Source organism: Ascaphus truei, chromosome 1, assembly GCF_040206685.1.
Source record: "Ascaphus truei isolate aAscTru1 chromosome 1, aAscTru1.hap1, whole genome shotgun sequence".
NCBI classification, from domain to species: domain Eukaryota; kingdom Metazoa; phylum Chordata; class Amphibia; order Anura; family Ascaphidae; genus Ascaphus; species Ascaphus truei.
The window spans coordinates 353,202,656-353,218,504 of record NC_134483.1 but is presented as its reverse complement, the minus strand read 5'-3'; the positions used below and the strand labels follow the sequence as shown (position 1 = coordinate 353,218,504).

The window sequence follows — 15,849 nt, the reverse complement described above, 5'->3', positions numbered from 1 at the left end:
TCAGTCACCCAAGTGTCAGTCAATCTCTCAAGTGTCAGTCAGTCAGTCACCCACCCAAGAGTCAGTCACCCACCCCCACACCCACTCTCTTTCTCTCCCTCTCTCTCTCTCTCTGTCTCTCCCTTTCATTAAATGTTTGACCAAATATAGCACGCTAATATTTAAGTTGATAATTTTGTATGGCCCGCGAATTATGTTATAAATATCCAAATGGCCCTTGGCAGAAAAAAGGTTCCCCACCCCTGGCTTAGAGATAAGTAGTGATTGCAAGAGACCACATGTTTTAGCACAAGATATTTTATTACAGGCATAGAACTCACAAAAGCAGACTGTAAAGCATAGCTCACCACAAACGAAGCGCGACTGCGGTGCTAAGGTAGGGAATTGGTTAACGCCGACCCACAGCCATGCAGGCACGTCGGATGTAGAGTAGGTCAGGGTTATAGATTGGTGAATGGTTAAGGTACTTGCCAAGTTCAGGAGTGGAGAGTTTCGGATCGTCGTAGTTCGTAGACAGGTTCAGGATTGGAGAGTATCGGATAGTCGGGGTATGTAGCCAGGTTCAGGATAGGAGAATGTCGTATCGTTGGAGAACTTAGCCAAGGTCAGGACTGGAGACTGGAGAATCGTCATACAAGCCGGATCAGGAGTAGAGAGAAGGGGAGTCCAAGGAGCTAGCAGGGTTCAGGCAACAAGAGGTTAAACAGCATACAAAACAAGACGAGGCAGGATTCAGCAACAAGGATGTGGCAAGGCACGGCGTCACAATGTTCAGCAATGACTGACTGAGGGCACATACAGGAGGAGCCTCCAATAGCCAGCCAGGGCGGAACCAGGAAGTGCAAATCGATTGGCTGCTGGTGCACAAAGGTGTGCCCTATGATGCAGCCTAATCAGGGTTGAGGGTGGAACTGCTCGCGCGCCGTCCTGGGCGCGTCATGGAGGCCAGGGGGTGGAGTTTAGAGCGTGCGTCACTCCCACGCCGATTCCTGGTACCAGAGGGTGCGGGGCCAGTCGTGCGCCGACCCGTGCGCGTCACGGAGGTCAGTGGGCGGGACCTGGCTCGCGCATCAGCAGGGAGGCTGGCCGAACATCCACGTCGTGTGACAGTGATGGGGGCAGGGTCTGAATCCACGGGCGGTTGTTCAGAGTGTGCAAGGTCCACGCACGCGCGCGTACTGGGACCATGAAACCGCGCATGCTGGGTATCCGTCACGGAAGACTTGTTTAGGTGAGGAGACCGTCTGCGACTGCAGGGATGGCGAATCCTCACACAGACATAATTATGAACATTAAGGTTGAGTCTGGGCCACCAGAATTTCTTAGAGAAAGTCATGCTAATTCCCGGGTGAACGATCATCACTGAGTCATAGTAGGAGTTCAGGACTTCCAAATGAAGACTGCCAGAAAAAATAAAAAGGCCACCTTTGAAGAACAAACAGCTCTGTTGCTCCTCTAATTGCACTGACATGGACTGATGAATGGTAGCTTACTGGATGCATCCATGCAAATTAGTACCAGGAAATGATTCTGTTGCAGGACAGTGCTGACAGGAACTGGACTACTGTACAACTCCTCTCAGTTGTATTGTCTGGAAAGGGCATCTGCTTGGCCATTCTGTGTTCCTGGACAATAGGAGACAATAAAATAAAATCAGGTGAAGAACAGCGCCCATCTGGCTTATCTTGGATTCACACAGATAAAATGGCCAGAGAGGTCACAGCAGTCCCTTTTACACGCACTCACAGTCAAAATTAAAGGGTAATAGGATGTAAATATCCCCAAGGAAAACTGAATGACCTAGAAGCTCCATATACCAACAAAGGGATCTTGAAGCATAACGTACTAGTGTATAAAAGCAAAAAATTATAAACTTTTAATATTATGTAAATCAACACGTCGTAAAACGGTGAACTTGTGAAAACAAAAAATGGATTAAAAATCCCCAGAGCTGAGAACATGTGTCAGGCAGCATATGTAAAAGGGTCAAAAAGGTAAAGAACCTGGATAGATATGTAGGTACCTGTATAAACCCTACATGTAATACTGTGTCTTCTTAGCAGTGTAAGTCAAGTGTAGATATTGGGGGGGACACGGTAGTGGGCAGTATAGTTCAACAAATGCAGCGAGGGTATACAAGTAGACAGACAAATGTCAGTACAGGCTACCAATAAACGTTGTGACGTCACCACGCCCCTATTACACTTAGGGTTTATACCTACATGTCTACCCTGGTTCTTTACATTTTTGACCCTGTATATATGCTTCCATACACATATTCTCAGCCTGGGGATTTTTAATCCATTTTTAGTTTTCATAAGTGCATACTGTGTTCACCGTTTTTTGGCGTGTTGATTTACATACTATTAAAACTTTATTATTTTTGGCGTCTATACACTAGTACATTATGCTTCATATTCCTTTGTTGGTACATGGAGTTGCTAGTTCATTCGGCTATTTCCTGGGAATATTTATATAATATTACCCCTTAATTTTGACCATGATTGCATGTAAAAGGGACTGCTGTGCCCACTCTGGCCACTTTATCTGAGTTTATCTACTGGTATTTTCCCTATGCACCGGGTAATTTTATCCAATTGTATGTAGTTTGGTGTTAGTAGTGTTACTTTATATAATAGCAATATTATCTTGGATTCCGTCTATGAGCTGTACGTAAATATTCAACATTTGTATGGTCGGTAAAGACTATTAATGAATGAGATGCTGCCATTTTTCAAAGGCAGATTTTATTGCTAGAAGTTCTTTGTGTCCAAAATTGTAGTAAATTTCAGGTTAGCTGAGTTTTGGGAGAAGAAATCACTAGCATGTAAGAACATCTTTAGTCCAGGATTCACCTTAGGGCAGTAATTAATGTGTCAACAAAGTCCTATATATCAAATAATCTGGGAATTGTGTTGTGACAACCATGGCAAACCCAGGATGACTAGAAAATGCTGGGCATAGATGGAGTCTAAAAAGAAGTTCTATTGATAGCCCAGGATACTGTAGTTTAAATCATTTGTGGTACAGTCTCTTTGGTGACTTGGTTTGCTGGCAGGTAAATTCCATCCATAGCCTCCACTAGGGCAGGTCATTCCTTTAGTTGCATTGACAGGCTTTTGGTTCGAACAAACTCAATATCTATGAAGTTCCTTGATGCTACAGAGTCGAGAAGAGTCAGGATAGGGATTTCCGTGACCCCCTACCTCAGTGGAAGTGGAAGCAATAAGTGGGACAGACTAGACGAGTTGGACTTATTTCTTATTACGTAATAATTAGACATGTAGGGAATTTTCTTCAACTGCCCAGCTTAAATTCTCGTTGGTGACCAAAGATTTTCCATTTCCCAAGGATTCTTGGTCTTGTTAGGCAGGTAGTGACATAATGTCCTGCAAGTCCAAAGTATGAGTACAAATTGGCAGACCATCGGAGTGCTCTTTCCGCATTATTGTGTGTTTCTCAACTTCTTCCAAGCTGCATCGGTTTAGCTTCTGATGAATATATTATCGCTGGAGAGACTTTCCAATTAGAGATGGGCAAATATTTTGCCAAAATTCAAATTTGCGGTGAAAAACTGTATTTTCTTGCTTTTTCAAACATTTGCAAATTAGTTTGTTTGAAAAAAGCTGCCACTACTGTAGCTTTTTGAAATGAGTATATTTGAATATTAGCAAATATTTGATAATTTGACAGCTACAAATGTGCAAATTGATGAATTTATACAAATGCGCAAACTTAACATTTTAAATATGGACAATATTGCAACAACAAAAAACATATTATATTAATATATTAATATATTATTATATAACATATAGTAATATTAGTTAAATAGCTTTCTTTGATCATTCTCTTTCCCACAGTGATAAATCATGGCATTACTTCCATGAACACCAACAACTCACTGAGGGTTCAAAGCACCACGGAAGATAGGGGAATAAACAACCTGTGGAAGTACTGTAAGTTTTTCAGGAACTATGACATCACCTACTGTAGTATGCTATCTTCAGGGACTAGAAAGTGAATGTCATGCTATGAGCTTTAAAGCCCCCAAATAATGGCTTCTCCTCTCGTACGCTAAGAACACAAAAGAAGACTTGGTTAAAACATGCCAAAACAAGGGACATTCTATTTTAAGATTGATAATCATTTTAACTGGTATGTGTTACTAACCATTATATCAGTGCCTCCAACACATTCGAAAGAATAGTCCACTCCACCATTAGTCATCTTTGCCAGCACCTCATGGATGGGATCCTCGTTGTCCTTTGGGTTGATACACTCAGTGGCTCCTAACTCTCTTGCTTTTGCAAACTTGTGACTGTTTATGTCTACCCCAATGATCTTGGCAGCACCAGCTACTTTACATCCAATGATCACAGAGAGGCTGACTCCTCCTAAGCCAAATACAGCAAAGGTGGATCCCGGCTCAACCTGTAGTGGGTGAAATGTAGGTTAGATAAAATGTGACAAAGTTTATAAAATCTGGTGCAGTTGTTGCCCAGTAATTATCTCAACGTTTGTAGCAGAAAGACTTTGAGAAAATAGTCTTCTTTCAATGTGACCATGAAGTCATTTTGTAGATTATAAAATGTGAAAGTAAGTATTTTTATACGATTTGCTCATACTGCATATTATGAGTCAGCATTTATAATATTGTAAAGGAAGCTTAATGTCCAACTTTTTTCTATACATTTTCTATGTAAACAAAAAGTCCTATTTTCACCATTACCAGATAAATGATAGTCATGGATATAAAGCTTTATAACCTTAATCCCACTAAAATTTGAACAGTCAAATATTTCACAACATCTTTGATTATTATGTAATGGGAGACAAAAAATATATACAATATTGCACGCAATATTCTAGCTTCGTGTAAGTACGGAGGACCATTATAAAAAAAAGATGGAGCTTGTAAAATGCCAGTACTGAACTTTGATGTTCAACAACACAGCCAATTAAAATGGTCAGCCCTACAACATTAGAATCACGACAATAGGTAAACTGTGGTTTGTCCAATAATTGCAAACATGTTTTTTCCATGGAGACCCGCAGTAAAATCTAATCCTCAAGCTTGTTGTATGCTGTGCAGTGATTTAGCTACAATATTGATAAGCCCTCTACTTGCATTAAAAATAGATATAGAATTGTACCAGTTAAGTAGAAGCTTTAGTTTCTTATTGTAGCCATTATGTTGACGGTAATGGCTACAAGATACTAACGTTTGTATTTAACTGGCACAATTCTATATCTATTTTTAAAGAAAGTTGATAGCTTTGCAATATTGTTAAGGACTATAATATCTAATATAAGCTCTGTAAACAACTACAGAGAACCAATAAAGAATGCCTAGACTTCCACTGCTCAGCGATTCAGATATTTACCTATGTACGTCGGGGAACATCTGAATATGAATTGTACATGTATCTGAATAAATACTGTAGTGGTTGATCATCGAGATTCAAGTAGCAAAAACTACTCTATACTGCTATATTGAGAGCCATTTTGTCAACTACAATAACAATATTTGTCAGTGAATTGTTACTTTCAAATACATTCTATGTAAATGCTCTGAAAAAAACAATGTACAAGCTCAAAGAGTGATGGTCAATGCTGCTGGCAGCAGCCATATACAGTATCATAAATAGTCAAAGGAGTTTGCACCGGATATTGTGGGTTAAAAGGGTAAACAAACAATGTAGGGTAGAAGGGAAGGCAAGGAGGGCTTAACGGAACACTTTAAGGGGACATTACGTGAGAAAGCAACTCACTCCGTCTCCCTCGGTTCACCCCGGCTGCGCCCGGTGTGGAGTATACGTTACTCACAATACTCACAATCGATCACCGCCTGGCTCCCTGGAAGTCAAATGTAGCCCCGACGTGTAGAGACGTCTCCCTGGGACATCCGGTAGTGGTTGAAGATTCTCTCACGGTTGCAAAATATGCTATATCAATAGCGCTGGGCCCCAGGAGATGACAAATATGGGATCAACAAAAAAAAGGATATACAGTATAGCAGCCTGATGGGGGTAGATGTCCACTAGAGCCCTCCTCGTGTTGGTGGTCAGATCATGCAGACAAAAAAAGAATAAAAAACAAACATAGTGTGATACAGTATATCATAAACACAAATAACACCACTAACAGACACTAAAATTGACATATGCTGAGACACACAATGGACTAAAAAGTAAAAAAAAACACATTTAATATAATAACTTGTTGTTCAGTACAACTAAAATCACACAATGTGAGAAGTCCCTAATATCCTTCAGCTAGCTGAAATGCCCGCTTACCAGAGCCCAGCTGGTATCAGGCAGTGGATAATCTGAAAGTATCCCCTCTCTTACGAAACCGGTTTGGCTCCTGCCCGTCTCCTGGGTGTTTGCCTCGTGTAATTGTCCGTCTGCCGGGGAGTGGGTGGATGTAGCAGCTGTCTCAGGTATGCCAGGGCAAGATCATCCATCCACACTTCCTCTCTCCGTCCTCCGGGATGTGGGCATGCGCAGAAGCACTCGGCGTCACAGGGCATACACCGCCGCAACCCCAGCTCCTCGCAGTGAAGGGGAAGACTCTTGGTGGCAAATTCAAAAGTGCTCCAATGCAGGAGCTGCTCAGCTTGGCCTGTGGGGCTCGGAAACGTAGCATGTAGCGTTCAGTGATATCAGGGACCACCCTACGTGTTTCGGAAGACTGTGCTTCCTTCCTCAGGGGTAAAAAAGTAGTGCCTCAGTCTCTGAATGTCTGCATATATATAGTCCCGATTTAAAGACACAGTAGCCAATATAATAAAATGGACATGCGCACTGACACCAATGACTGGTATCTCAGCATATAACAACAACAACATGAACCACAAAATCTATAACAAACTACAAAAAAAACAAATGATTGTATCGTAACACTTTTAAAAAACATATAAATCTGCAGAAAAAGCATGTCATATTTCATGTAAACCCCCAACTATTGCATAGAGGAGGGAATCTGGCTAAATGGATACATAATACATGCTAACTGATTAACTTAAGTGATCTGTATTAACCCTTAAATCCATTCTCGTTCAAGGAAATATACCAATTATGTACATGATGATTCACATAAGAAACAAGCCAATTTATAATCCATATATAAACACAATATTGTATAGACAAGTGTAAGATGAACAGCATGCTAAAAGGAGCTTAGACCCAGGGAACCGTAAATATAAACAATGCCCACAACCTAGCATGTGGCAAATGTCCAGCGTTCAGTGCAATATCCTCCATAGCCCATAAGTGAATAAAAAATAATAAAAAATAATAATAATAAGTGTGATGACATGATATTATTAACAGGTAATCAACTAATGTATAAAAAGAAAAAGTGTCCTAAAGCTAAAGGATAAGTAACTACCCATACATGAACTAGTATACACGTATATCTGTGCTCAAATACATGTACATGTACATACATAAATACAAGATACATATATACCAAATGGTGATAGAATGTGTGATGCAGACTTAAAACCAATATATATGCACATCTGTGCACAAATGTATGAACATGCATATAAGTATATGCATGTGATACAATATGCTAAATCGTGATACAATATGTGATGAAACTTGCATAGTGAATGCCTTAAATAATAAAACACTAAATGTCAATTACTTAATAAGATAGGCCTTAAGGTCGAACTCTATGTTTAGGCCAAGTGGGATGAGCGTCTGGAGCTCGTATATCCAGAAGGACTCCTTTTTGCCCAGGAGGCTATTAATATTGCCTCCTCTCCAATTTGGCGTAAGTGCCTCTATGGCCAAACATTTGAGTCCTCTAGGGTCCTTTTCATGCACCTGAAGAAAGTAATTAGACACACTGTGTGTGACCAAGCCCTTAGTAATATTGTTGATATGCTCATATAAGCGTCGTTTGATGGACCTTGTGGTCATTCCCACATACTGTAGACCGCAGGGACATTCCAAAAGATAAATAACGTTTGTACTATTGCATGTGATATGTTGTTTAATGTCATAGATCTTAGAAGTGACTGATGAAGTGAATGTTGTTTTTTTTTACTGTATTTACAGGCTGTACATGTATTACAGATGAAATAGCCCTTAAGTCCGAAATTGTTTTGTGTTTTTTTCCGCATTAGTGGACAGCTGGGAGCTAGTTTCTGTCCAATATTTGGTGCTTTTGCAAATATTACATTTGATTTATCCGGTAATATCTTTATCTAGCTAGATCTTTATCCTTTTTAAGGATAGGCCAGTGCTTGTACAAAATCTTTTTGATGTTAGGGGCCATGGCATTATATTGTGTTGTGAATGGTATGTTCGTTGATGCTTTTGTCTTATTTTTGTATTGAACAAGGGTGCTCCTATCTATTGATTCGACCTCTGATATGATCCTATCTAGATCGTTTGCTTCATAATTTCTGTCAATAAATTTATTTTTTAACTCTAGTGCTTGTGTGTGGAAAGTTTTTACTGTTGAGCTGTTACGCTTTAATCTAATAAACTGTCCCTTTGGTATGTTCTTGATCCACGCTGGGTTGTGATGGCTGTTGGCATGTAAGTAATTATTGGCCTGGACGGTCTTAAAAAAGTTTTAGTGTGCAGAATGTTATCTTTTGTGTATATACATAAATCCAAAAATGCAATATAAGTACTACTGGATGTGAAAGTGAATTTAAGATTAAACGGATTGTTATTCATGTAATCTTGAAATAATATTAATTCCGTGTGCGTGCCTGACCAAATAAAGAAAATATCGTCGATGTAGCGCCGCCACAGGACCAAGTTCGCTCCATAGGGACAGCCGGACCAAATGTACTTTTTTTCCCAGCCGCCCATAAATAAATTGGCGTAACTAGAAGCGAACTTAGTATCCATGGCGGTGCCACATGCCTGTAAATAATAAGATCCATTAAAATTAAAAAAATTATGTGTTAAAATAAACTTAATACTTGTAATTAAAAAGGATTTAAAAGTGTCAGAAACCATAAGGTCACCGTCCATGACTTCGCCAACAGCCTCACAACTCTGAACGTGGTCAGTGACTGTATACAGTGATGATACGTCTGCTGTAAAAAAAACACTTGTCTATACAATATTGTGTTTATATATGGATTGTAAATTGGCTTGTTTCTTATGTGAATCATCATGTACATAATTGGTATATTTCCTTGAACGAGAATGGATTTAAGGGTTAATACAAATCACTTAAGTTAATCAGTTAGCATGTATTATGTATCCATTTAGCCTGATTCCCTCCTCTATGCAATAGTTGGGGGTTTACATGAAATATGACATGCTTTTTCTGCAGATTTATATGTTTTTTTATAAGTGTTACGATACAATCATTTGTTTTTTTTGTAGTTTGTTATAGGTTTTGTGATTCATGTTGTTGTTGTTATATGCTGAGATACCAGTCATTGGTGTCAGTGCGCATGTCCATTTTATTATATTGGCTACTGTGTCTTTAAATCGGGACTATATATATGCAGACATTCATAGACGGTAGCACTACTTTTTTACCCCTGAGGAAGGAAGCGCAGTCTTCCGAAACGCGTAGGGTGGTCCCTGATATCACTGAACGCAACATGCTATGTTTCTGAGCAAATACAAAATACTAAATGGCGCTCAAAACACTCTATCTAAGTGCAACAGTGCAGTAACAGTGCTAATATACAGTGAAATAACACAAAATACTCGTGCACAAAAATATGAAAAAAAGAACACTCAAACCCTTCACGGACTAGTTTCCACGTCCACACTCAAAGCAAAAACGAAATATCAGGGGAGCGTCAGTATCTGAAATAAAATAAATAAACTACCATAGTGCATAACGTTACAATAAAACATTGAGCAGGTAGAACTCCATAGGAATATGCTAGATTATGGATGATAAATCAAACATCAGTCATAAACCAGGAGATTGGGAGAAAAAAGACCCAGTAGAGAGACACAAAGCCAAGATGTTAAAATGCCAAAAAACACTTTATCCGACAATGATAAAAAATCAAGGCTTACAGGATACCAGATGATATAAGGCGTTGGTTTTAGAGTGATCTTGATGCCGAGTCGCGACCTCGGGAAACCCCCTCACACAACCGCCTCATTCACTGGCTCCGTCCTTGCTGCTAGTCCACGCCGACACGTCACTTCCGGTTTGCACGCTGGTAGCTGGCGTCACCGGAGCTGCTGCTGCAGACTGTAGCTTGTCTCCCTCTAGGATCTCACGCTGAGGGTTACGCTCTACGCGTTTCGCCGTGCAAGTCGACGGCTTCGTCAGGAGTGCTTTAACCCTAAGAAGGCTATCTTTATATACCCTCCATTATTACATTGACCTTTTCTCCCATTGGTCTAAATGTAATTCGATCTAAATTGACTAAGTCACTAATTGCCCTTACATACAATTTAAATCGTACACAAAGTTTATACAATGAAATTAAAATACAATGTTTAATATAATCAATTAAAAAGACTTCATTATTTGCAAAACATTTGTGATAGTAAAACATATACTAAAATACATAAAACTATAGAAAAAACTATAGTGTGGATACACAACCCCCACTGAACTTAGAGGATGCGGCGATTGTTGTATCTCCAAAGACAAAAGAAGGAAAATATTATCAGTACAGAGTATCAGTTTTTCACAGTCACATAATATAGCCAACTTTATACTTTTCAAGGGATCATAGATTTTAAAGGAAAGCATTTAACTCGAAATCAACATTTAAACCCAAAGGTACCAGTGATTTCAGAGTAAAGATCCAAAAACTCTCTCTTTTTTTCAAAGTAGTTATTCTATTTCCCCCTCTCCAGTGTGGTAGCACTTGCTCTAACACAGTGAATCTGAGACCTGATATATCACTGTTATGTTTTTGAATGAAATGGTTGGACAGATTATGTGTTGTTACACCTCTCCTTATGTTACCCACATGTTCCAGCACGCGTGTTTTTACTGATCTTGAGGTTTGACCTACGTACTGTAGTCCACATGGGCAACATATAAGGTACACTACATGATCTGATTTGCATGTTAACATTTGTTTAATCTGAAACCTTTCATTAGTGATATTTGATGAGAAACTAAATTTATCATCACATCTATATTTACATGCCAAACATGTTGTGCAGCCATAGAAACCTTTCGATTGTGTGAGCCACCTATTCCCATTTGATTGTACTTTTGGTAATGCACTAGGTGCCAATTTCTCTTTTAGAGATTTAGCTCTCCTAAAAATAACTGTAGGCCTCTCTGGGACAATGTCTCTTAATACAGGATCATTCTTGACAATATGCCAATGTTTGTGGATTATTTTTGATATTTTTTCAGACTGTCTATTGTAATTAGTACAAAATGAAAATTCAAAATTTTTATTAGGTACTTTTTGTTTTGTGTTATACAATAGATCTTTTCTGTCTATATTCTCTGCTCTTACAAGAGCATCCTTAATGATCCTGTCATCATAGTTTTTTTCTTTAAACCTATTTTGAAGAAAGGCAGACTGTTGATGGAAATTATTATCATCTGAGCAGTTTCTCCTAATCCGCCTTATTTGTCCATATGGAATATTATGTAACCAGTTCGGATGGTGACAGCTCGTAGTTGATATATAGTTATTAATATCTACTCCTTTGAAAAATGTTTGTGTTTTTATCTGTCCCTCCTCAATGTAAATTTCCAAATCTAAAAAATTGACCTTTTGGTGACTATATTCACAATTAAATTGTAGATTCAGTACATTATCATTGAGGTATTCTATGAATTGAACAAGACTTTTTTCATCTCCCTTCCATATGAATATGATATCGTCTATATATCTACGCCATAGGCACAAATTTACACCCAGCTCCGCAATAGACCATATATGGTCCTCTTCCCATGCTCCCATGAGTAGGTTTGCGTAGCTAGGTGCAAATTTTGTGCCCATGGCAGTACCTTGTTTTTGTAGATAATAGGTCCCCTCGAACATGAAGTAGTTGTGTTCTAAAATGAACTTTATGCCATCTAAAATGAAATTAGCCTGTTCATTAGGCATCTTTGGATCTTTGGCTAATGCTCTGTCAACTGCTTCATGTCCATCCCTATGATTGATACATGTGTATAACGAGGTGATATCACAGGTAACTAGAAACCATCCATCTTCCCAAATTTGATTATCCAAAATACGAGAATATGCAGATGTAATTTGCACAACTAAAACCTCTGAAATGGGACAAACTTTGGTTCATTCAGGCCTTAAATTACCTTCAACTTTTTATCCAAAGCATGTAAAGGGCAATAATCTAGAAGTTTTCTCGCAACTAGTCCAAAATGACTTTGAAAAGTTAGTCAAATCTGAAAAAAGATTTGAGAATAATCTAAGTAACATTGAAAGAAAGGCCTTAAAAACTCTACAGGAAGACACTCAGGTAGTTATAAAACAAGCCGATAAAGGAGGTGGAGTGGCCATCTTAGATAGAAAGGATTATATTGTAGAATCTCAAAGAATTTTAGGTGATAGTCAAACATACCTACCTCTGAAAAAAGATCCTACAGTAGAATTTCAGAGAGAACTAAAAATCCTGTTAGATATGGGAAAAATGAATGAAGTAATAAATACAGAAGAATACAACTTCCTATACAGAGATAATCCTGTAAAGCCCATATTTTACTATCTTCCTAAGTTGCACAAAAATATAACCAACCCCCCGGGAAGACCAATTATTGCAGGCATAGATTCCTTAACCTCCCATTTATCCGCCTATATAGATGTCTATTTGCAAAAATTTGTAAAAGAACTTCCATCTTACCTAAAAGATACCACTGATATCTTGCGTATTTTGGATAATCAAATTTGGGAAGATGGATGGTTTCTAGTTACCTGTGATATCACCTCGTTATACACATGTATCAATCATAGGGATGGACATGAAGCAGTTGACAGAGCATTAGCCAAAGATCCAAAGATGCCTAATGAACAGGCTAATTTCATTTTAGATGGCATAAAGTTCATTTTAGAACACAACTACTTCATGTTCGAGGGGACCTATTATCTACAAAAACAAGGTACTGCCATGGGCACAAAATTTGCACCTAGCTACGCAAACCTACTCATGGGAGCATGGGAAGAGGACCATATATGGTCTATTGCGGAGCTGGGTGTAAATTTGTGCCTATGGCGTAGATATATAGACGATATCATATTCATATGGAAGGGAGATGAAAAAAGTCTTGTTCAATTCATAGAATACCTCAATGATAATGTACTGAATCTACAATTTAATTGTGAATATAGTCACCAAAAGGTCAATTTTTTAGATTTGGAAATTTACATTGAGGAGGGACAGATAAAAACACAAACATTTTTCAAAGGAGTAGATATTAATAACTATATATCAACTACGAGCTGTCACCATCCGAACTGGTTACATAATATTCCATATGGACAAATAAGGCGGATTAGGAGAAACTGCTCAGATGATAATAATTTCCATCAACAGTCTGCCTTTCTTCAAAATAGGTTTAAAGAAAAAAACTATGATGACAGGATCATTAAGGATGCTCTTGTAAGAGCAGAGAATATAGACAGAAAAGATCTATTGTATAACACAAAACAAAAAGTACCTAATAAAAATTTTGAATTTTCATTTTGTACTAATTACAATAGACAGTCTGAAAAAATATCAAAAATAATCCACAAACATTGGCATATTGTCAAGAATGATCCTGTATTAAGAGACATTGTCCCAGAGAGGCCTACAGTTATTTTTAGGAGAGCTAAATCTCTAAAAGAGAAATTGGCACCTAGTGCATTACCAAAAGTACAATCAAATGGGAATAGGTGGCTCACACAATCGAAAGGTTTCTATGGCTGCACAACATGTTTGGCATGTAAATATAGATGTGATGATAAATTTAGTTTCTCATCAAATATCACTAATGAAAGGTTTCAGATTAAACAAATGTTAACATGCAAATCAGATCATGTAGTGTACCTTATATGTTGCCCATGTGGACTACAGTACGTAGGTCAAACCTCAAGATCAGTAAAAACACGCGTGCTGGAACATGTGGGTAACATAAGGAGAGGTGTAACAACACATAATCTGTCCAACCATTTCATTCAAAAACATAACAGTGATATATCAGGTCTCAGATTCACTGTGTTAGAGCAAGTGCTACCACACTGGAGAGGGGGAAATAGAATAACTACTTTGAAAAAAAGAGAGAGTTTTTGGATCTTTACTCTGAAATCACTGGTACCTTTGGGTTTAAATGTTGATTTCGAGTTAAATGCTTTCCTTTAAAATCTATGATCCCTTGAAAAGTATAAAGTTGGCTATATTATGTGACTGTGAAAAACTGATACTCTGTACTGATAATATTTTCCTTCTTTTGTCTTTGGAGATACAACAATCGCCGCATCCTCTAAGTTCAGTGGGGGTTGTGTATCCACACTATAGTTTTTTCTATAGTTTTATGTATTTTAGTATATGTTTTACTATCACAAATGTTTTGCAAATAATGAAGTCTTTTTAATTGATTATATTAAACATTGTATTTTAATTTCATTGTATAAACTTTGTGTACGATTTAAATTGTATGTAAGGGCAATTAGTGACTTAGTCAATTTAGATCGAATTACATTTAGACCAATGGGAGAAAAGGTCAATGTAATAATGGAGGGTATATAAAGATAGCCTTCTTAGGGTTAAAGCACTCCTGACGAAGCCGTCGACTTGCACGGCGAAACGCGTAGAGCGTAACCCTCAGCGTGAGATCCTAGAGGGAGACAAGCTACAGTCTGCAGCAGCAGCTCCGGTGACGCCAGCTACCAGCGTGCAAACCGGAAGTGACGTGTCGGCGTGGACTAGCAGCAAGGACGGAGCCAGTGAATGAGGCGGTTGTGTGAGGGGGTTTCCCGAGGTCGCGACTCGGCATCAAGATCACTCTAAAACCAACGCCTTATATCATCTGGTATCCTGTAAGCCTTGATTTTTTATCATTGTCGGATAAAGTGTTTTTTGGCATTTTAACATCTTGGCTTTGTGTCTCTCTACTGGGTCTTTTTTCTCCCAACCTCCTGGTTTATGACTGATGTTTGATTTATCATCCATAATCTAGCATATTCCTATGGAGTTCTACCTGCTCAATGTTTTATTGTAACGTTATGCACTATGGTAGTTTATTTATTTTATGTTTCTGAGCCCCACAGGCCAAGCTGAGCAGCTCCTGCATTGGAGCACTTTTGAATTTGCCGCCAAGAGTCTTCCCCTTCACTGCGAGGAGCTGGGGTTGCGGCGGTGTATGCCCTGTGACGCCGAGCGCTTCTGCGCATGCCCACATCCCGGAGGACGGAGAGAGGAAGTGTGGATGGATGATCTTGCCCTGGCGTACCTGAGACATCTGCTACATCCACCCACTCCCTGGCAGCCGGACAATTACACGAGGCAAACACCCAGGAGACGGGCAGGAGCCAAACCGGTTTCGTAAGAGAGGGGATACTCTCAGATTATCCACTGCCTGATACCAGCTGGGCTCCCGTAAGCGGGCATTTCAGCTAGCTGAAGGATATTAGGGACTTCTCACATTGTGTGATTTTAGTTGTACTGAACAACAAGTTATTATATTAAATGTGTTTTTTACTTTTTAGTCCATTGTGTGTCTCAGCATATGTCAGTTTTAGTGTCTGTTAGTGGTGTTATTTGTGTTTATGATATACTGTATCACACTATGTTTGTTTTTTATTCTTTTTTTGTCTGCATGATCTGACCACCAACACGAGGAGGGCTCTAGTGGACATCTACCCCCATCAGGCTGCTATACTGTATATCCTTTTTTTTGTTGATCCCATATTTGTCATCTCCT

At 38.8% G+C, this 15,849-nt stretch overlaps 1 protein-coding gene across 1 annotated transcript in view; it reads right to left on the bottom strand.

Moving 5' to 3' along the window:
* Positions 1–281: 281 nt before the first annotated feature.
* LOC142499695 (alcohol dehydrogenase 1-like) overlaps positions 282–15,849 on the bottom strand; it is a 41,246-nt gene continuing 25,678 nt past the window's right edge. Inside the window, exons 6-7 of the mRNA XM_075609466.1 lie at positions 4,174–4,434; positions 282–1,625 (exon numbers count right to left, since the gene is read on the bottom strand). Coding sequence (XP_075465581.1) covers positions 1,512–1,625; positions 4,174–4,434 — 375 coding nt within the window. The 3' untranslated portion in view covers positions 282–1,511. The remainder of the gene's footprint in view (positions 1,626–4,173; positions 4,435–15,849) is intronic.